Here is a 20,709-nt window from a genome sequence, read left to right as displayed (position 1 = left end):
CAAATGTCACTCAAAAGGCATAAAAAAATTCCCTCATAACTAGACAAAGATAAAATTTGCAGTATGCACCTACATAAACATTTTAAAGATTTTTATTTGTGTGTGTGTGTGTGTGTGTGTGTATGTGTGTGTGTTGCTGATGATGGAAGTCAGGGCCTTTTAGCAAACTAAGCATAGACTCTCCCACTTGATATGTAATTCCCTGCCTCAAACTCAAAACCATATAGCAAATATACAATGTACATAATTCAGTTTAGGTTTTTTGGGTTTTTTTTTATTATTTATTTCAGGGTTCCTCTGCATGTATGCCTACACGTCAGAAGAGGGCACCAGATCTCATTACAGAGGGTTTGTGAGCCACCATGTGGGTTCTGGGAATTGAACTTAGGACCTCTGGAAGAGCAACCAGTGCTCTTAACCACTGAGCCATCTCTCCAGCCCCCATAATTCAGTTTTGTTAGCATGGAAACATTAAAGAAAAAAAAAAACGGTTCAAAGTGTTCTTCCAGGAAAAAATGTACACAATGTTGAGTATCCTATAAATATTTAAATTTTTTATAGATTCCATAGAAAATGTTTTCCAGTAGAACACTGAAATATAAAATAGATCAATCTTAAGATCATATTTTTAGAAATCATCTTTCACTATAAGATAGATTTTAGAGATCCCAGGAGACAAAAACATATGTCAGGAAACCCATAAACAGAACACTCAGCACCCAGGTTAAAAAGGGCAAAGTGTAAGTGATAACATTTAATTTTAAAAAAAAAAGCATAAAATTATAACATACAGCATTTATGCAATCACCTAATGAATAAAAGAAAATGCTTGTAAAAGGACTAAATTTAAAAGTCAAAATGAAAATTTGTATAATGTAATCCTAATTGGTCTTATTAAATAAAAACCTGGAGTCAGATATTAAGGGGGTGAAAGCTGAAAGATCCGAGAAGCAGAGCAGCCAGCCACTAGTCCTTACCTCTCCAAATGCTCAGACCCAATAGGCAAGGTCCTGCCTCTACAAATCCCCAGACTGGATGCTCTGAGCTCCGGTCTCCTCCCGCCTTGTATTCCTCTCTCTGCCCAGCCGTCACTCCTGTCTCCACCTTCCTAGTGCTGAGATTAAAAGTATTGGATCCCCAGCACTGGGATCAAAGGTGTGAGCTCTGTTTTTCTTTTAGACTGATTTGATCTTCAGTAGCCTAGAGAGGCCTTGAACTCACAGAGATCTGTCTGCCTGTTTCCCCGAGTGCTGGGATTAAAGGTGTGCGCCACCACCGCCCAGCCTCTATGGCTAGTTAGTGTGACGTGTTCCGCACTCTGATCCTCGGGAAAGCTTTGTTATCAAATATCACCAGAAACTTGTTTTTCATAAGAGGATTTAAGTTACATGAATTTATAAGCATTAGATAGCTGTTTATATAAGCCTTTGATTCTGGGACTCTTTGGGAGAAGCTGAAGATATTATTTTTAAAAAATATTTATTTATTATGTATACATTATTCTGTCTGCACGTATGCCTGCAGGCCAGAAGAGGGCACCAGATCTCATTACAGATGGTTGTGAGCCACCATGTGGTTGCTGGGAATTGAACTCAGGACCTTAGGAAGAGCAGGCAATGCTCTTAACCTCTGAGCCATCTCTCCAGCCCCAAGATATTATTTTTTAACTTATAAAAAAAATCTTTACAAAAATTTTACTTTTTTTTGAAATGGTAAGTCTTCACTTAGTAAGTCTACCACTTCAAAAAGGTTTTGTTCATGAAATTTTGTATGAGAAAAAAAATTAATTAAAAGGCTTCATTGATTGCTTTTCTATCTCTAACAAAAAATTTAAGGTTTAAAATTTCTCCTATGCATACGTGATTTAGTGATTTGATAATACACTATCTTGGTAATGCAAAGAAATACTTAGCCAGATATTGCAATAACAAAGTGACGGAAAAACTTAAAAATGTATTAATATACTAATTCGGGGCAATACAAGTAACTCCCATTTCCACCGGCAAAAGACAAAAGACAACAGGAAAGAGAAGTTTTACAGGTGAGGCCGATGGAGCAGCTGTTTGTCTGTCTCTGCTAGAGCACAGATCGTGGACCACGGTCCCTGTCCACTGTGGGCAGTCAGTCACCTCCGCTGTTCTCTCTGCCCACTCGGTAGGCGCGAAGCTGTTCTACAAAGCCAGGATTCGGACATATGGACGGCCTTGCACTTTTCACCAACGATAAAGCTCTGGTGAATTCCATTTCTTCAAAAGTCATCAGGAAGCCGATGACAATGGCAGCAGCCCTGGAAACCCCTGCGTTACAATGAACGAGGACCACGCCATCCTGAAATGACAGCAAACAGTATTATCCACCCGAGAAAGGTCATTGAACTAATTACACGTTTAGCAGACTCAAAACTGTCAAGTAGATAATTCATCTTGTCTATTTATTTCACAGAATAAATTTCACTGCGGAAAACAAGGACAAATCCATCATGGAACACCTGCTGTCCCCCAGGACTGAGAGGCTCTGACAATGTGGTTGGAATTCTCAAATGGCAGCGTCTACAAGGCCTCAAGTGACCCAGCCAAGTACACAGAAAAACCTAGCAACTTACCAGCATCTGTATAGGAATAACTGGTGTCCCTGGCTTGGAAATCTAAGTACAAAATCATTGGCAAGGAAGGAAATGGGGCTGTGGGGACTGTGACTCTGAAGGAAGTAAATTAAAAATATTCTTAACCAGTCAGCTAGTAAATGATGGTGTGAACAACCTACCATGAAACGGAAAAGGTAATTATACACCAGATGTGAGGTCCATAAATAGAAAACTTCTCAGGTTATTTGTAAATGATACTTTACAAGTGAAGTGGACACAATGCAGGATGGATGCCGGTTTGGGCAATATTGCATTAATAATGAATGTAACCGATCTGATGGACCAACAGTGTACAGTTGGCCGACTGCGGGCTTTTAAAAAGTTAATGATCTATAGTGAACGAGCACACACCACAGAATTAAACATTTCAGCAACCTCATTTCTCCACTCTTCATCTGGTACAGCACAGAAAAGGGACAGGAGGGACCATCGTACTAGCAACCCCAGCTACCAGGCACACATCACACTACGGTTGTAATGGGCCATTTGACTATCTTTTTAGGTTTGCCAGGCAGCTTCCCCACATCTGTGTATCTGTGATGAAAATACTGTCTTGACCCACTGTATCAAACCTGCAAGGGTATCTCTTTTCAAGAATGATTAGCAACAAAATTAATATTTTGAAATTCCTCACACCAACAAGTCTGTCTCAGCTGTCTATGATCCGTTTTTGCGCTTTGCTTCCACACAGAAAAAGCAAAATAACATCCACCATAAACACCTACACATCAGGGACCTATCCCGCTTTTTAAAAATTATGTTTTATTATGTGTGTGTGCATGCACATGTGCACACACATGTGGGTTTATGCACATGTGGGTGGAGTCCCCACGGAGGTCAGCAGAGAGCGCCCCCTGCCCTGGAGCTGGAGTTGCAGATGTGAGCTGCCGGGGTACTGGGAGTCCCCACGGAGGTCAGCAGAGAGCGTCCCCTCCCCTGGAGCTGGAGTTGCAGATGTGAGCTGCCGGGGTACTGGGAACTAACTGCTCCTCCAGGAGTCAGTGCTCTCGTGTGCTGGGCCATCTCTCCAGCCCCTCTCATTTTGTTCTTCGTGGCTTTTCTTCTGCATTTTGCAGTGCTAATAATTAAGTCCATAGCTCTGCACACACTAGGCAAGCACTCTATCACCAGCTTTTTCTTTTCATTTTAAGACAGGTTCTCACTAAGTAGCCCAAGGTGGTTCTAAATTCACCTGGTACTTCAGTCTTCCTGCCTTAACCTAACTTCTTTTTCCACTTTGTACCACCAGTTGGTTTTGTTTTGTTTTTAGGAACAGAGTTCCTCTGTGTAACCTTGGCTGTGTAGACCAGGCTGATCTTGAACTCACAGAGATCCTTACGCCTCTGTCTAAGTGCTGGGATTAAAGATGTGAGTCATCACTTAACAGTTAATTTTTTATGACTTAGAATGTTCAAAAATTATATTACAAAACTTGAAAATTACTAATGTATATTACTTAGTTCAGACTAATCTCCAGATCTCAATTTTACCTGTTTTAAAATTTAATATTTTTCTTTCACTATTTTATATAACTACTTTTCTTTTTTATAAATTTATTTACTTTATGTGTATGTATGTCTATGCAGTACCCTTGGAGGTCAAAGGAAGATGTTAGAGTCTGTGCTGGCTAGTCTTATGTCAACTTGACACAAGCCAGAGTTATCTGAAAGAAGGTAACTTCAATTGAGAAAATACCTCCATAAGATCCAGGTATAAGGCATTTTCTTAATTAGTGACTGATGTGGTGGGGGGACTAGCCCACTGTGGGTGGTGCCATTCCCTGGGCTGGTGGTCCTGACTTTTATAAGAAAACAGGTTGAGCCAGCCATAATGAGCAAAGCAGTAAGCTTCAGTCCTTTATGACCTCTGCATCAGCTCCTGTCTCGAGGCTGCTTCCCTGAGTTCCTGTCCTGACTTCCTTCGATGAAGAGCAGATATGGAAATGAAAGGCAAACAATCCTTTTCCTCCCTAATACGCCGTTTTGCTTTTGTTTTGCTTTGTTTGTTTGCTTTGTTCACGGTGTTCTGACAAAATAGAAACCCTAACTAAGACAGATTCCCTGGAACTGGAGTTGGAGTTGGCTATGCTCTACCATACAAGTGCTGGGAAACAAGACTGGGTCCTCTGCAGAAATAAGAACTCTCTCTCAACGGCTAAGCCTGGTCTCCAACCCCTGTAACATTCCAACAGGGAGTGCAGAGTGATTCATGAAGTCTTAACCCTACTTGAGGAGCTACCTACAGTCAACAGGTGCTAGGGTAGGGAAGAGTCAGGTTTCTTTAGCTGTGTGGTCTCTGGTAGGTTGATCATGCTCCAGTGGGTGCCCCATGTCCATGTGTATATGGGCAACAGCAATTAAACTCAGTGAGTTATTAAAAACAAAAGAGGACATGAATTTGACAGGGGGATGTGGGAGGATTTCAGAGGAGTTGGAGGGAGAAAGTGGGGTGGGAGTCGGTGCATGATTAAAATACATTGTATCCATGTATAAAATCCTCAAAGAAAAAAATTTAAATATATTAAAAATCAAATATAATAAAATACTTCCAACTTTTTGGAGAGTCAGACTGTGACAATTCCTGAAGAAAGATAACCTCCTTATCGTGCTGAGATTTCCCAGCAAACGTCTGCAGCACGGGTCACTTAGACAACACTCATGCCTATTCAGTATGGTGCTGTGATTTGAAGACGGTTTAAGCATGTCCCCTGGAAGCTCGTGGTTTCAAAGTCTGATTCCTGTTGTGAGGTTAGGAGGTGGTGGGACTCGGGGACGGACTCCTGCAAGGGATGTGCTCCTAGTCCCAGAGTCCCCATGGGACTTCTGACTAGTTCTTGTGGGAAGAGACTACTACATAAGCCACATCCACCACCCTGCCTGGGGATCTGATATTGCTACCACAAACAGGTCTATGAGTGTGAATCCTCTGATACTATTCTTCATCAAAAATGTATACACATTCCATAATACATTAAAACTAAAGGAATTAACTGGAAAATATAAACTTAATTACAATTAAAATATAAAACAGAATTACTTATTGAGAGAAAAAATATCATTTCAGGTACAACTTTAGGTAATAGTCATCCTAGAAGTCCTGTCTGTCAGGTCATTGGCATAAATCAAACTTAATATTGAAATAATATCTTGTGTTGGTCTTCTAAAGTCACAAAACCAGTAGATAGTTTCAGATTAGGATTTTATATTATCTCAATACGGCAACATGAATTCTGCCTTAAAATTCTATGGTTCAAAACGCATAGAGGCCGGAAATAGAACTCAGCTGGTAGAGTATTTGCTTGGCACGAACAAGACCCCAGGTTCTATGCCCAGTCCAGCATAAAAAAGCCATGGTAATGCACATCTCTAAGTCTAGTGTGACTCCTGGTAGAGGCAGGAAAACCAAAAGTTCAAGATCATCATCCTTGGCTGCAAAGCAAGTTTGAGGCTTCACCTAAGTTCCATGACCCTGCCTCAATCAATCAATCAATCATTTTTTATATGCACAGCTACACAATCTCTGCGCCTTAGTCATGAAAATGAATGAATATTCATCGCCAAGAATCCGCTGACAGGACTAGAGCAGACTGTACCCTTTGGTCCATCTGGCTTCTGACAAATCTGCCAGGATGTATGTAGGTGCTAATACAGCCTCAGAGGATATTTAACTATATATTTACGCAGGAAAATTCAGAAACTGCGGGAGTTTGTATCCCAGTGTTTCTTGGTAAGAACTCAGAAGAAACAAAGCTAAATTAATATGAAAAATAAACTTCTCATTAATTAAAAAAAAAAAACAAATGCCGGGCGGTGGTGGTACACGCCTTTAATCTCAACACCCGGGAGGCAGAGGCAGGTGGATATCTGTGAGTTTGAGGCCAGCCTGGTCTACAAGAGCTAGTCCTAGGACAGGCACCAAAGCTACAGAGAAACCCTGTCTCAAAAAACCAAAAACAAACAAGAAACAAACAAACAACAACAACAACAACAAAAAACAATTAGAGAACCAAAAACCCTGAAGGATTTGATGGGTATTACTAGAAGGAAATCTTCGCAATGGTCCTTCACAAATTCAGTAAAACATACAAAAACCGGATGGTGGTCCTGTTTTTGAATTTCTACTTCTGAAGAACTATATCAAAATAAAACTCACCTTCAGTTTTGCTTGCTCAATGAACTGAAAACATTCTGGAAAATAGGACAGGATATTGGTTTCAGGCACATCCAGTATAGAAATGGTCTTATATGTAAACTCAGCGAGGAAGGCATTTTCCACTCCATACGCAACATTGAGAATATGGGTCACCTTAAAGGGAAGAACAGAGATGGTTTTTAAGTTCTGTGAATTAGATGATCTAAAAGCAGACCGTAATTGTAACTTCTGGGATATGAATAATGAAAACCTAACGACTCACTGACTGGTACATGTTCTCTGCCTCCTCCCTCAGCAACAATGCTCTTTAATAATATATGCATGAAGCTTCTGCTGTACTCTGACTCCCTGACTAGAAGCACTGTGAAAATTCTGACCAGGCTGAACTTAATGATCATAAGAACTGAGTGAACAATGACCTTAGCAGAAAGTACTTAAAATATCTACTAGGGGAAAACACCTCAGTGACTATTATAGTGATATATTATTTGTTTTAATAAGTAAACATGTCTGAAGATCAGAGGGCAAAGCAGTCACACTAATCAGCTATACAGGTCAGGGGGTAGTGGCACACATCTTTAATCCCAGGACTTGGGAGACAGAGGCAGATGGATCTCCATTAGTTCAAGTCCAGCCTGGGCTACACAAGACTGAATCTGTCTAAAAGAGAAGCAGAGCTCACACAAAGGTGACCCCAGCCATTAATCCCAGCACTAGGGAGGTGGAGACAAGAGCAATATGGCTGGGTGGGGAGAGGAATATAAAGGGGAAGAGACTGAAACTCAGTGGAGTGTGGAGTCTGAGGATTCATGGAGACAGGATCTTGCCCTTCCAGACTGAATATTTTGTAGATGTAAAAGGTCTTTCTAGTGGTTGGCTGCTTTGCTTTTCTGATCCTCAGGGTGAACTCCAATATTTGGAGTTTTTATTATTTGTGCTACAGGATATCCGTACAAAAATGTCTATGTGCTAGGCAGTGGTGGTGCACGACTTTAATCATAGCACAGAGGCAGGTGGGTCTCTGAGTTTGAGGTCCGTCTGGTCTACCGAGCGAATTACAGGACTGACTCCATAGCTACTGGGAAACCCTGTCTCAAAAAACAAAGAAAAAATCTCAGTGGTTTTTGTTTGTTTGGTTTGGTTTTCTATTGCAATGAACCACAGGCGTTTATGGGGCTTATGAAAGGGACCCAGCTGAAAAGGTTCTTTTTCAAGAAAGCGTACCTCTACCACTCAGTGAGAGAGCTGTTTATTGATGCTGCCTTGGGATGGGATCCCTTCCATAATAGGGACAGTAAGAATTCTTTATTCCTACTTCGTATTTACCAGGCATGCAGCTTGTCTCAGGCCTCTTACTTAGGCGTTATTATTTCCACTGCAAATCAACATATGTTTCTGTCTCTGAAATCAAAATGCTAGAAAGAGGAAAGATGAAGAGGTTTGCTTTCATTGTGTCTCTATTTTTTCCTACTCTTACAGCAACCATGTTCACCGCTTTTCTCTCATACTCTTTTGAGGTTTCTTTATGCAAATTTTACTTATTGATCTAAGCACTCAATAAATATCCTAGTAATACAACAACCACTACTATAATTTTTACTTATTGTGATTACATCCATACATAAATTCCCTAGTTGTTCTCCCCAAGAGAACTTCTAACAGCTACATCACTCTCCTGGATCAAACTCCAAGGCAAGGCTCTGAAATTAGTGCGATCCACATAAGCTAGTCATGTGGTTCCCAACATCCCTACACTTTCCTAGAAACTCTCTACCAGGCAACTCCATTCAGTTTCACTGCCCCTAGGCATTATTAAGAGGGCGACTATGCGGACAGGAAGCAGGATCCGATAGAGATGCCCCTTTTTTAGCCCACAGACAGTGAAGCTGGAAGTGGCCAACTGTGCCTTTAAGAGCAGTGTAAAAAAAAAAAATCACTTGCCGATGCAAAGGTTTTTCATTTTCCACATCACCCTGTATAGCACGAATTTGTTAGTGAAAATGAGACCGGAACTTTCTCTAGCTTTGTTAACTGGTTCTGTGCAAGAGCTCCTGGCATAAGATCTGGGATTAAACAGAAGCCAGATTAAACACGGGTCAGTAAATTAACAAACCACGCTGCCAGGCTAGCTAAGGAATTCGTTATTTGTTATTTTGGGGAAATAACTCCAAGTATTTATCACATAACATGTTTATCCTCGACTCAATCAATTTTTTTTTCCCTCAGAGCTGTGGATGACAAACATAAGAATGGAGTCTTTTATTCTCAAAGTCTTGGTGGTAATAAGATAAGTGGTGAGAGCTAAGAGGATGAAGTAGACCCCACTGGGAGGAAGACATTACACAACGTACCACTTGCCTCAACCCTGCCCCAACCCTGCAGGGGAGGCAGCCAAGTTTCTCTTGGCCTAAACACTCTTTCTGATCTGTGCTGTTGTTGGCTGTCATGAGGTCTCAGGAAAATGTCTCGACTCTGACATTTCCTGGGCACCCTACTAATCCTTTCACTGCCTTGTTTGAATCTTTGAGAGACGATAATCTCTGAAATCAGCTCACTCAGGGTACCCTACTGCTGTGGGACAATGGTCCGTACCCTGTCACTTGTATTTTAACAAAACAGTGATTGGCCAATAGCCAGGCAGGAAGTACAGGCAGGGTGACCAGGCAGGAAGAGGCAGGGAGATGAGAACAGGAGAATTCTGGGAAGAGGAAAGACATAGTCTGCAGTTGTCACCCAGACACAGAGGAAGTGAGATGAGAACACTTCACTGATAAAGGTACCAAGCCACATGGCTAACACGGACAAAAATTATGGGTTACTGTAAGATTTAGGAATTAGTCAATAAGAAGCCAGAGCTAATAGGCCAACCAGTTTATAATTAATGGAGACCTCTGTGTGTTTATTTGGGACTGAATGGCTGTGGGATCAGGCAGGACAGAAATCCCTGTCAAAAGAATGGCACCCAATGTAGGGCTTTGAACCCACAACCCTGAGATTAAGAGTCTCATGAATCGCGTCAATACCCTACCAATCTTCTCGCTGCCTTGTTTGATTCTTTGAGAGAAGATAATCTTCTCTGTAAGGGTCACACAGCAACCTGCACATCTTCACATCAGCTCTCACCACCTTACCTATATTATGCCTGGAACCACACAACTACTTCTGAACCTTTCTTAAGTGACTTTCCTGAGTCTTCTATTCCCCCCCCCAACACTCTAACATTAGCCTTAAAACATACTCAATGTTTCTAAGCTCCACCTGTTACCTCTTCTCTTACCACCGCTTCCTCACTGCCCCTCTACTTCTCAGTCTTCTGAAATCTGCCTGCCAGTTTCTCTTACTTGTTGTGCTATTGCTGTGAAGAGACATCATGCCCAAGGTAACCCTTAAATCATTTAGCTGGAGGCTTGTTTGCAGTTAGTTTGCAGTTAGTCCACGATCATCATGGCAGGAAGCATGGCAGCAGCCAGCCAGGCAGAGCCCTGGAGCAGTAGCTGAGAGCTCACCACAATCTGATCCACAAGTTGCAGGCAGAGTGAGGGGGTGAGATTGTGCCTGGCATGACCTTTGGAAACCTCAAAGGCCACCCCTAGTGAGACATCTCTGTAACATAAGGGGTTGTTTGTTTGTTGGGGGTTTCTGTCCTGCCCAGTTCCCCCAGCCAGCAGGAATCAACCACACAGAGATTTCTGTAAGTTATAAAGCTGATTGGCCCATTAGATCAGGCTACTTATTAGCTAACTCTCACATCCTGAATAACCCATTTTTCTGATCTATGTTAGCCATGTGGCTCAGTACCTTTTTCAGCTGGCAGATCACATCCTACCGCTTCAGAGATCTGGGCAGGAGTGGGAGAAATCAACTTCCTCCTCCCCATAAGTCTCCTGCTCTCTTTGCATCTTTCCACTTCCTGTCTGTTTTCCCACCTACACCTCCTGCCTGGCCAATCAGCGTTTACTTAAAACATGATTGACAGAATACAGACAATTCTCCCGCACCACATCTCCTCCAACAGGGCCACAGCTCCTAATCCTTCCTAAACAGTCAGTCAAGGAGGAACTGTCTTCTCCCTGGAACCAACCAATCGTGAGGATTCTGACCTCTCGGAACACCTCAAATCCACCTTCTCCCTACCCCTCTGCATTCGAATCTAAGCCAGTCTCAGCTTCCCTCAGAGGACTGAAGTCACTCCACAGTTGGTCTCCCCATCTCTAGCTCAAACAAGTCTCCATCCTATTTCTCACGCTGCTTCTAATGAGAAATCTCTTTAAAGTCCACCTTTAATCCTGTTATTTCTCTGTGCAAACTTGTCATTGGCTGTCACCATGTTTTAGATGGTGTCTAAACAGTGCAGCACTGGTTTATGTGGCCTTTCTCAATCTGTTTCACACTTGCCTCTCTTGCTCATATCTTGGTACCCTTTATTCTCACACTATTTTCGAACTCCACCTCTGTCCCTGAAAGCATCAACCTTTCTTTTCTCTGGCTTTCAGCTGTCTACACATACCATCTCTTCTATCTGAATCCTCTTACGTCTGTTCCTTCCTCAACCCCCTCAGAGAAAAATTCAAGATTCCCTCCTCCAAGAAGCTTTTCCTGAGTCCCCAAGTCTCAAACCAAACAAACCAGGGTTAGGGGCATCATCACTCGGAACTTCCCGACTGAACCATACACTATACCATTGCATAGGGTTTTTATTTTCTTTGGGACCATTCAGAGCAAAGCTTCAAGTGAACAGGAACCTACCTCATCTGCTCCTCAAACTACTCAACATGAACTGAAACTGTGCTTGACACAATAGCAAACAGCTAATGGTTGCTTCGAGGAAATACTGAAAGCAAGCAACAAATCCAATCAGTTGTGTGAAGGGAGCGGGTAAGAGGCAGTATTAGCGGAGGCTGGTGTAAGAACTGGGACTCAGGAATGGGTGGGTCTTTGATAAGCAGAGGTGGAGGGAAAGTCTACCCCATACAGAACTGCTCACACATAGGCAGGAAAGATGTGCGTCCAGGGTCAAGTCCATGGGATTGTGTGAAGGAACCCGAGAGGAACGTGAAACTGGAAAGCTGAATTACACAGCTGTGTATTTAAAGCAGGTGCAATTATTTTTGTCGATGCTATTAAAATGGAAGCCCAAATTGCACAGATGAAAGGAATCATGGGAAAGTTGGAACAATACAGTTTTTCCCCATGGAATGGGAGAACGGACATTCCCCCCCTGGATGCAGTTCTAGACCTGAAGCATCCGTCGCTGCATTTACCTTGTATTTCCTCAGTAGCTCCAGATCATGAGCGGCATCCTGTGACCCTGAGGAAATAAATCATATGATCCTGAATACAAATACCATTGTTCTGAATTTTCACATGAATTTTATGTAAGGATTCTCTAAAAAACACAACAGCGTGGGAAAAAAAATCAATGTGGGAGAATATCAGTTCAATTTTTGGAAGGGAAATTTGGTAATATTCACCACGAAAATTTAACTTTTGTATATATCTAAATTATAATTGAATAATTTACACTAAAATTATAGATGTTGTAGTGATTACCTCTAAGGATGTTAATACATAACATAAAAACAAAACCAGCAAGCAAAACAACGCCACGTCAAATATAGGTGCTAAGATAAATAAAAGATGGTACATGGGGGCTGGAGAGATGGCTCAGCAGTTAAGAGCATTGCCTGCTCTTCCAAAGGTCCTGAGTTCAATTCCCAGCAACCACATGGTGGCTCACAACCATCTGTAATGAAGCCTGGTGTCCTCTTCTGGCCTACAGACAGAATACTGTATACATAATAAACAAATAAATAAATATTAAAAAAAAGATGGTACAATTACATAGCGAAATCTGTATAGCAATATGTACCACTAGAAATAAAAATTAAAATAGGTAAGTCATGGGATACATATTCTCAGTATGTTAGGAAATAAATACACGTTACAGGGGCCTGGAAGATGGCTCAGTGGGTGAAGTACTTGCTAAAACAGGACCTGAGTTAGATCCCTACCACCCACATACAATCCAGGCATGGTGTGAAATGTACCATAAAAAACAAAAACGTGTTTAAAATCAGAAAGTACATGGAACAAAACATTAAATGTGGGGTTATAGGTGATTTTTTTCTCACATGAATTCTATTATTTAAAATAAACACCTTTTTCTTTTATAAAAAGAAAAAAGGGTATTAAGAAAGTCAGACACCCACAGAGTAAGCGCAGGCCAGCTGGCGAGGGAACACTCAGTAACTCTGAGGTCCATGGCTCCCACCCACACCCACTTACAAAGTACACCACTAGGGCTTTGCCTTTCTCGGTCTCTTTCTGTTGAAGACGGCTCCCTGCTCTCCCACACTTGGAGATGTTTGTAAGCAAATCCTATCTGAGAATGGCCAGTTAGCATAGAGCAGGTTTCACAAATGCTCAAACAGGACATTTACAACAAAGGATTTCAAGAATGTTACTTTCCTGTGGCTCCGTTTCCATACACAAGGCTTTCCCTGCTGCCCTTCCCTGTCTGACGAACCGGCTTCCCTTGCGTGATTCCAGAACACTGAGGATCCACAAGTACACAGTGGGTCCCGGCTGGGAGGCTCCTTACTAAACACGCTTTCTGCTTCTTTCTACTCGGAAGTTAGACGTCCAAAAGGTGGGCCTTTAACAGATGTAGACGGTGGGTACAGGAATTGTCTGTTCTCTCATCTTTCTGTAATTTTCTGCCAGTTTGAAATACTTCATAACTAAACAGTAATTCTCAGCTGTCAATTATAGTAAATCTTAACCATGTCTTGGATGGCAAATGGTTCAGAAAACTTAGTTTTAATTTAATATTTAGTGAACATACCATCTTTTAGCGAATTACTCGGATCAGTTTGTATTTTAAAATAGTAAACCTGCAACATGGCTTAATGAGATTCTTTCCTTTCTCACCCCACACTGACTGCCTTGGTAGTCCCCCTCCTACCTCTCTCCTTCATACCTGAAACAGACAGGTCAGGCTGATGCTATTTCGGAGACGGTTGGCATATGTTCTGTGACTTCCACATTATAAGCACATTGACATAAACAGTCCGTGCTTGAGGTATTGAGGTATGTACTCTACTGCTGAGTCCCACTCTGTAGCCCAGGCAGGCCTTGAACTAGCTATTATCCTGCCTCAGCTTCTGGAACAGTTATCACTGCAGCTAATTAAGATTCTGTCTTTTAAAGCATTTATTTATTTATTCATTTACTTTTTCCCATTTATTGTAAGTGTAAGAGAGAAGGGGAGAGAAAGAGACAGAGACCAAGGGCGGACGAAGATAGAGCGTGTGACTGCGGAGGTCAGAAGCAGCTTCAGGAGGTCAAATAACTGAGAAGTGCTCATATACATATTATCATTCTGGATACAGTGAAAGAGGTCTGAGCCGTCCTGCTCAGTCAAACCATTCACTTAAGTTTTTGCTGTTCATTTGGTGAGATCGTATATTTTTTTTCCTCTGAGCTGCAAAACTAGATGGTCTTATTTATTCAATCAATTTAAAGAGAGTTTGTAGTGATATTTCATTTGTATTTTAATAAATAAAGCTTGTCTGAAGACCAGAAGGTAAAAACCAAGCCACTAGAGTCCAGGCCATGGTGGCTCACACCTTTAATCCCACTACTAGGGAGTCACACGCCTTTAATCCCAGCACTAGAGAAGAATATAAAGCAGGATGAGACTGAAATTCATTCTCTTTCAGTCTGAGGATTTCTTAGAGGTAACAGCTCTCTAGTGGCTTAACCACTTTGCTTTTCTGATCTTCAGATTGGACCCCAATATCTGTGTCTGGGTTTTTATTAATCGTGCATGATAAGTCTTAATTCTCATGGTATAACAATAACTTACACTGCTTGAGTGTTGTCAAGGAAACATTCACAATGCCGGGACAACTTTATCGGGTGTTACTTCAGGTAAAGCAGATAGGTTGGAGGTTAGAGAAATGGCTCAGTGGCTGAGAGCATGTGTTGCTCTCGCAGAGGACGAAGGTTAAGCTCCCAGCACCCACATGGTGGTTCACAACCGTCCTGAACTCCAGTTCACCCACATGGTGGTTCACAACCGTCCTGAACTCCAGATCGAGGGAATCCGATGACCTCTTCTGATCTCTGAGGTTACCATGCACACACATGATGGACATGTGACATGCTTACAATATATGCACATAAAATAAATAAACTAAAAAATATTTTAGGCAGATGGCTTTGGAGGTCTAGAGAGAATAAATTCATTGCACCACCTAATGTAAGTCTAACTACAAACAACACAGTATAATGACAGAGGGTAAGAGTCCATCAGATATGGACCTGATGCCCAATTCTGCAGTTTACTGAATCTGTTATCTGTGCAAACTACTTACCCAGTCTTAAAGCCCAGTCCCCAATTGTAACTTGGAGATCTTTAAAAGCATTGTATGCTGTGTATACTTCATACTGTGGGTATGTCTACTCCCGATTCTGTGTCCACGTGTTATTTTCTCATTCATAAATGTGAAGTAATGCAGATCTACGGGATAGGCTGGTTTCTAAAGAACACCATACTAGATCAACAAGGTAACAAGGGAGTGAGTACTCACTCTCCAGGCGGTGGTGGCGCAGGCCTTTAATTCCAGCACTCGGGAGGCAGAGGCAGGCAGATGTTTGTGAGTTTGAGGTCAGCTTGGTCTATAAGAGCTAGTTCCAGGACAGGCTCCAAAGCTACAAAGAAACCAAAACAGAAACAAAAAGAACAATAACAACAAAAAACCCCAAGTAAGTTCTCTTACATGCTTTCTTCTTTTGCTATCTGTAGGCGATGCTTGTATACAAATTAAGTATTTCCATATCACAAGACATGAGGCCATCAGACCTGCAGATGTAAAATAGAAGCCTTGTTCTCAGCACAGCAAAGACAGACACCATGAGCAGATGCTAGAGGAAGCAAGCTTTCAGCGTCCTTCCAACAGTCAAGGAATCTTTTGCTTATTTGCATTTTAAAAGGATATGGTATTTTCATAATACAAGAAAATACAGCATCCCATTAACCTCCAGAGAAAGTTAAGAAATCAGGAACATTTCTTCTAAAATTCTAGAATCAGGTGTCAAAGTGATAAATGCTGTGGTGAAAGAAACATCTCTATTTTGATCCTAACCTAAAAAAGTAAATACTTCAACCTTCCATCAGGATAGCTGATAGTGTTATTGTGCATGGGGGATTATTACGCATAGAGGAGGCTGACGGCAAAGGAATCCCGCTCAGAGGACTCCACAAGGCAGTGGCCAGTCAGTCTACTCACCCAGAAGCAGCCAGGGCTTAATAACGCCAACTTGCAGGTCCAAGCTAAGGTCCTGCACATAGCCACAACCACCCCCACCGCCGGGCTCCGCTTCCACAACTTCAACTGTGGCATCTTTCCAGGTCTCTATAAGTTTCTTTCCAGTTAGTGTGGTCACCCTGGTGCACTGCTTCCTGAGGTTATTCCGGGAGAATGCTTGGATTTCTTGGTTCAGGGAGTGCATTACATGAGCCGAGGAGAAAAGGCGACAGACACAAAGACACACCGCCCTCACCGGGCGTCACTACCTGGAGCTGAACCCTGCAGGTGACAGCCGCTCGGCTTACAGACCGGGAAGCCCAGCCCCGCTGTCCCGAGCGCCGCTGTAAGGCGAGAGCTGATTGGCTGCTGAGACACAGGGGCTGATTGGGTGCTGCTTCCCACCTGCAGCCGGAAGTTCTGGGTCTTCCGGGTCCATCACCGCCCCTCTGCCGGGCTGGTCTTTGATGTTTCGTCCCTGCTGAGTTCTGCACGCCCTGTGGTCTTTCTGAGACACCCTTGGGGATAGCTGGTGTCTCCTTGCTCTCCAAGGGCCATGTGTTCCGGGACGGTCCGACTCCTGACGATGGTGCGGTGGAGATAGCTGCTGAGCCACGGTCGCCACCGGGGGCTGCTCCTCCTTTGTCCCCACTTTTTTCCCACTGCTGTTATTCCTAGGACAAACGTTGACTAGATAAAACCACTGAGTGTATCAGTGAAGCGCCAGCTGAAGTACAGCGTAAATAAAAGGTCGTTTTTAAATAGGTTTCTATAGATTAGCAAGGCTGAAAATGTGTGTCTTCTGACTTTGCACGCCTTATACAGAAAGCATGGCAGCAATTCTAGACGTAGTTGGGAAAAATTAAGTATACAAACACAAAAATTTCCCAACCGATAAATAGGATGACTATTCTACCTGCTAAAGATGATTTGGTTTGCAAACGAACTGCAAGATTTTTTTTTCAACTGAAATCTTCCTTATTGACCCTTAATATAATGCAATTTTATGATAATTTGAGAACAAGGTATAAAGTTAAGACTTAGAAAAAAATGTATTCTCCAACATTACATACGAATGTTTCTGTTGCTTTTAAAACTTTCTGTCATTAAATTTATGGGCTGACTTTTTGTGTTTCTTCACAATTATAGGAATTACTGGAATTGCAGGCTCAAGTGTCCTGATAGTTTGGGAGGATAATTAATATTGTATTAAAACATATGGCAGGATTAATGGCTTCACGAAAAGGCACGAGAACTTCCTTCCCTTACCCTGGACCAGATAAAGGAGGATAAAGGAAGTTGGGAGAAGTGGGTGTCAGTAAACCAGGAAGTAGGAGCACACCAGGAGCCTTGCCGAGGCTAGCATCTTGACTTTGTATATCTTGACCTACAAACCACAAGAAGTAAATTTCTCTTGCTTATGCCACACAGTTTATAGTGTTTTGTTATGGCAGCCTGAGAGAGGAACCAAAAATTTCTCCTTTGAGTGGAGTTTTGCTCTCACCATACCTGGCAGGAACTCCAGAGTGAAGTGTAAATTGTCTCGTTTAGTCGATCTCAGGCTCCTCCAAAACAGCTCTCACCAAAAATCAGTTCATGAACTTATCTGACAGTGAGCACTTACCGCATACTGCACTCTGGTAACAACTTCTACACCCTGTGTTATGCACTAGGGACTTAACAATAATTTAGACATTATGTCATTTTACCTCACCACGAGCTTAATATATATAATAAATATTTATTGATACAAATCCACAGTTTACAGTTGGGGAAACTTGGAGGCAGGGAGAGTATTTCACAGCTATGTTTTGAACCACAAGTAAAGCCTGGGTGCATTCCAGTCTAGAGCCTCAGTTTTTTTGGTTTGTTTGTTTGTTTGGGTTAGGTTTACTTGTGGTTTTTTTCAAGACAGGGTTTCTCTGTGTAGCAGCCCTGGCTGTCCTGGAACTCACCCCGTAGACCAGGCTGGAATTGAAATCACAGATGCCTGCTTGCCTCTCCCTCCCAGTGCTGGGATTAAAGGCCTGAGCCACCGCCACCCAGCTTTCTTTACTACAGAATCCAGCTTTGCCCCTCAAAGCAACAGTAGCTATAATAACAACAAGTATCAACTGAACGCCAATATGTGCCAGGTGCTGCATAGTTTAAACACATTAGTGACTAACTCTGAGTCACCAATAATGCATCCGTGTCACATGAAGAGAAGAAAAGAGCTTCCCCTTGGGGTTGTTTAACCAAGAGTGAGCCCAGACTTGAATTCTCTACTTCATGTTGCCTGTGTCTTCCATCCTGTCTGAATCTGTGCCTGCCTGGAGGCTGTCTTGTGACTCTGTCCCTGTCCCTGTCCCTGTATCTTGTCTGTGTCGGTTCCTGTATCTGTGTCTATATCTGTGGCAGTCCCTATGAGTCTATCTGTTGTCTGTGTCTGTCCCTGTGGGCCTATCTGTGTGTCTGTGTGTTCAATCTGTGTGTCTATCATTTCTGAAAACTGCAGAAAACATCACATGGGGAGGAATGATATACTTTATAGAAATCTTTAACAAAGTTTACAAGTTCAGTATCAGCCCCAAGTGACCCAAACAACAAGCAGTACTACAAATATCATTGTTCATCAGTCAGTATCCAAGTGCTCGTTCAACATTTATGGTGGATATTCCTTTTAGAATATTGCTTTTAACCTCTGCTGTTTTCAGCCGATGATACACATGCATCTTTATGGACCAGGAGCACAGAAGAGTACATGATTTTAAATTACAGATATACCCTAGCTGGTTATTTGTTATATTGCTTTATTAAAATAGTTTAAACAAGCAGGCTGAGTACATGGTAGAATAGCAGTCTTAAGTCTTAAGTGACCTCAAGGTGTATTATTAACTCTGATTGTGATGTCCAGCAAAAGATCCACTGTCCTAGAATGTAAGGAAAAAATTTATTGTAATCATCGCCATAAGGTGCTGTTATAGTTGTTATGATTATTAGGGGGAATAAAAAATTCTTTTTTGTGGAGCATGTATTCAAGTGGAGGGAGCAAGCAGGTAGGGGTGTGTGTGTGTGTGTGTGTGTGTGTGTGTGTGTGAGAGAGAGAGAGAGAGAGAGAGAGAGAGAGAGAGAGGACCATGGAGGAACATTATTTAAATGCTAAACACCATGGTGAAAGAACAGAGTGCTGTTAGCTATAGATTGGTGAGAGAAGGCCCATCCAATAAAACAACTTTGAAACAGGCTTGAGTAACGTGCAGAAGCCAGCCTTAGAGGTATCTGGGTAAGAGAGTCATACAAAATGTCTGTGCCATGCACTGAGCAAGTGTCTAGACAACAGAATGCTGAGAAGTGGGAGAGGTAGGTGTGGGTCTAGGTGGCTAATAAGGCTTTAGTGAGCTAGTAAAAATCAATGTTGGAGGAGATAGGGACAGAGAGATAGCAAGAACTTTGCCCTGCATTCTTAGGTCAGAAGTCACCAGTGAGGCCATTGGTATAGTAAGCCCTAAAGGTGACAGTTTCTTCAAGGTCTACCTCAGCTATCTAAGAGCACACCCCTCACAGAGTGGATGGTATCCATGAATGACTGATGTGGGAACCTAGTGGCTGGGTCATCTTCGCCTAACTTGGGACAAATCTAAAAGGTCACTGTAACTCTAAAGGACAGTATGTGGTTGACTGTCAAAAAGTCTACAAAATCACATGACTTCCTTTCCCCTTCCACATGTACTGATCCAAGAACACCTTTTTAAAAAGATTTATTATTTATTTTATGTGCGTGGGTGTTTTGCCTGCACGTGTATCTGTGTACAGCACGCATGCAGTAGCTGCAGAGATCAAAGCACAGTATCAGATCCCCGGGAACTCGAGTTACAAGTCAACTGCCCTGTGGATGCTGAGAATTGAACCTGAGTTCTGTAGATCAGTCAGTGCTCTTAACCACTGAGCCATCTCCAGCCACCCCCAAAAACACTTTAAAAAAAAATGAATGCTAAACTATACCTCAATCTGCTTCAAATGAAGCTGAGTTGAAAAGCAATATGTTACTTATTCTGCAGAAGGAAAAGAGGCAGGAGCAAGTAAGTTAGTGAGGAGGCCGCTGCCGTAGTGAGAAAGTAAGATGGCGTTTGCTTGGGCCAGAGGAGCAGCAGAAAGGGAGATAACAAGGCATATTCTACATAAACGTGTTCCTCACCTTAAGATGAAGCTATGCCCAAATCCATCTCATGCTGACATACTGTTAGGCTAGAAATACATTGGATATACTGAACCTATTGAATATTGGAGCATAGTCACACACCCTTAATAGAACGTTGTTAGTCTGTTTTTTTCCCCTCCAGATGGTCTGGCTGACTGCCAGCTGACAGCTTTCAGTGCCTCTGTCCAGCATTGCAAGACAGCGTAGTAACTCACATTGCTATTCGAGGCAAAGATAAAGTTTCAAAGTACATTTTCCACAGACAATTATCACCTTTGCATCATCATAAGGGAAAAACATCATACATCAAAACATTACAACCAGGGACAGTTTGTTTATGAGAATCAAACCACAAGGAATTGCTAATAGGATCAATACAAAAGGTATTTGGATAATTCCAAATCACTAGCTGAATAATAAAT

General features: G+C 42.1%; 1 protein-coding gene and 1 long non-coding RNA gene across 2 annotated transcripts; one reads left to right on the top strand and one right to left on the bottom strand.

Annotated features, from left to right (window-relative positions):
• Positions 1-724: 724 nt before the first annotated feature.
• Dusp19 (dual specificity phosphatase 19) lies at positions 725-16,458 on the bottom strand. Its single transcript, XM_085680903.2, has 4 exons — positions 16,090-16,458; positions 12,058-12,104; positions 6,797-6,949; positions 725-2,328 (listed from the first exon to the last, which is right to left on the bottom strand). The coding sequence occupies exons 1-4, from the start codon at positions 16,310-16,312 to the stop codon at positions 2,122-2,124; spliced, it is 630 nt and encodes a 209-aa protein (XP_085537029.1). The 5' UTR covers positions 16,313-16,458; the 3' UTR covers positions 725-2,121.
• Positions 2,229-3,302, top strand: LOC146890372 (uncharacterized). Its single transcript, XR_014998774.2, has 2 exons — positions 2,229-2,366; positions 2,443-3,302. It is a non-coding gene; the product is annotated as an uncharacterized LOC146890372 (long non-coding RNA).
• Positions 16,459-20,709: the final 4,251 nt, after the last annotated feature.

Source organism: Myodes glareolus, chromosome 21 (genome assembly GCF_982192425.1).
Source record: "Myodes glareolus chromosome 21, mMyoGla1.1, whole genome shotgun sequence".
NCBI classification, from domain to species: domain Eukaryota; kingdom Metazoa; phylum Chordata; class Mammalia; order Rodentia; family Cricetidae; genus Myodes; species Myodes glareolus.
The sequence above is the reverse complement of the archived record's forward strand: the minus strand, read 5'-3'. Positions and strand labels throughout refer to the sequence as shown.

What these genes read in the sequence shown, in the direction of transcription:
- Dusp19 (XM_085680903.2), bottom strand. Translation starts at nt 16,312, where the DNA reads ATGCACTCCCTGAACCAAGAAATCCAAGCATTCTCCCGGAATAACCTC. An exon ending in TAAGCCCTGGCTGCTTCTGG is followed by an intron (nt 12,105 to 16,089) that starts GTGAGTAGACTG and finishes TTATTTCCTCAG; the next exon opens with GGTCACAGGATGCCGCTCAT. An exon ending in AGCTACTGAGGAAATACAAG is followed by an intron (nt 6,950 to 12,057) that starts GTAAATGCAGCG and finishes CTTCCCTTTAAG; the next exon opens with GTGACCCATATTCTCAATGT.